This window comes from Haplochromis burtoni, unplaced genomic scaffold (genome assembly GCF_018398535.1).
Source record: "Haplochromis burtoni strain Fernald_Lab_line unplaced genomic scaffold, NCSU_Asbu1 Contig_2320, whole genome shotgun sequence".
In the NCBI taxonomy this organism is placed as follows: Eukaryota; Metazoa; Chordata; class Actinopteri; order Cichliformes; family Cichlidae; genus Haplochromis; species Haplochromis burtoni.
In genome coordinates this window covers 1-991 of record NW_024584681.1, presented here as the reverse complement: position 1 = coordinate 991, position 991 = coordinate 1, and the positions used below count along the sequence as shown (strand labels likewise).

Sequence of the window (991 nt, the reverse complement as noted above, 5' to 3'; positions counted from 1 at the left end):
TTTTAATTTTGAAAAATGTTGAACTTTTCCTCACAGCTCACTGGTTTGACTCGTTGCTGTTGATTGGAGGATGCTAAGCTGTTGCTCAGTGTTTTCATTCTCCTCCTTTGATTGTTCAATATTGACATGTGCTCTCAGCGATGCAGTCTTCTGGCTCAACTGGGCCCGAAAAGCCTTACAGAGAAAAAAGTAAACAACAGGATCCACGCAGATGTTGAAAACTGACACTAAGGTAGCCACCTCCTTCAAGTAGTATAACACCTGACCAACAAAGCCCTTGCTGCATAGAAAAGTAAAAGGAAGGCGAACCAGGTGATGGGGAACAAAACAAACACAGAAGATGCTGACCAGCACTAACATGTTCCTGCGAGACTTCAGGAGCTTCTCGCAGCCAGAGGAGGCCAGCTGCCTCTGCTGTACCAGCAACACCCTGCGGGAGATGCTGTAGTAGAAGAAGACCAGGGATATGAAGACCAACAGGAAGATGCTAATGCAGCCAGCATGGAGTGTTTTGTGGAGCACACTGCCGAATTCACTAAAGAAGGCACTGCAGCAACCAGGACCTGCAGATACATGTGGCTGAGTGATCAAAAGCAGGATGTTGTAGATAACTGTGGGAGCCAGCAGAATCAACCAGGTGATTAGGGAAATCTTGCGGGCTGCTTGTATTGTTTGGAGGAAGTGAGTCCTATAAGGATGGACAATCTTCAGATACCTGAGGAAAGAAGAGAAAGGAAGCAGTACTTCACTAAGCAGTAATAGTTCTGCTAAATCTACAAAAGTCATTGAGACTAAAAGACACCACCATTCAGGAGTGCAGGATTTGTAGTCGACCCATTAATATAGTTTTGAAATTGACATCAACTGCATTCGGAAATCCTTACCTGTTAACAGCGATGTACCCCATGAATATGATGCTGGCGTACATGTTGAGGAAGATGGCAGAAGCTCCAAAGGTGCAGTAGAGTCTCTGAATGGGAACAGAGTTCCT

The 991-nt window shown here is 45.2% G+C and overlaps 1 protein-coding gene across 1 annotated transcript; it reads right to left on the bottom strand.

The window, feature by feature from the left end:
* Positions 1 to 25: 25 nt before the first annotated feature.
* On the bottom strand, positions 26 to 985 carry LOC121813709 (P2Y purinoceptor 14-like). The gene is made up of 2 exons (XM_042217600.1): positions 885 to 985; positions 26 to 715 (listed from the first exon to the last, which is right to left on the bottom strand). Exons 1-2 carry the CDS (start codon positions 926 to 928, stop codon positions 31 to 33), a joined length of 729 nt encoding a protein of 242 aa, XP_042073534.1. The 5' UTR covers positions 929 to 985; the 3' UTR covers positions 26 to 30.
* Between the last annotated feature and the right edge of the window lie 6 nt (positions 986 to 991).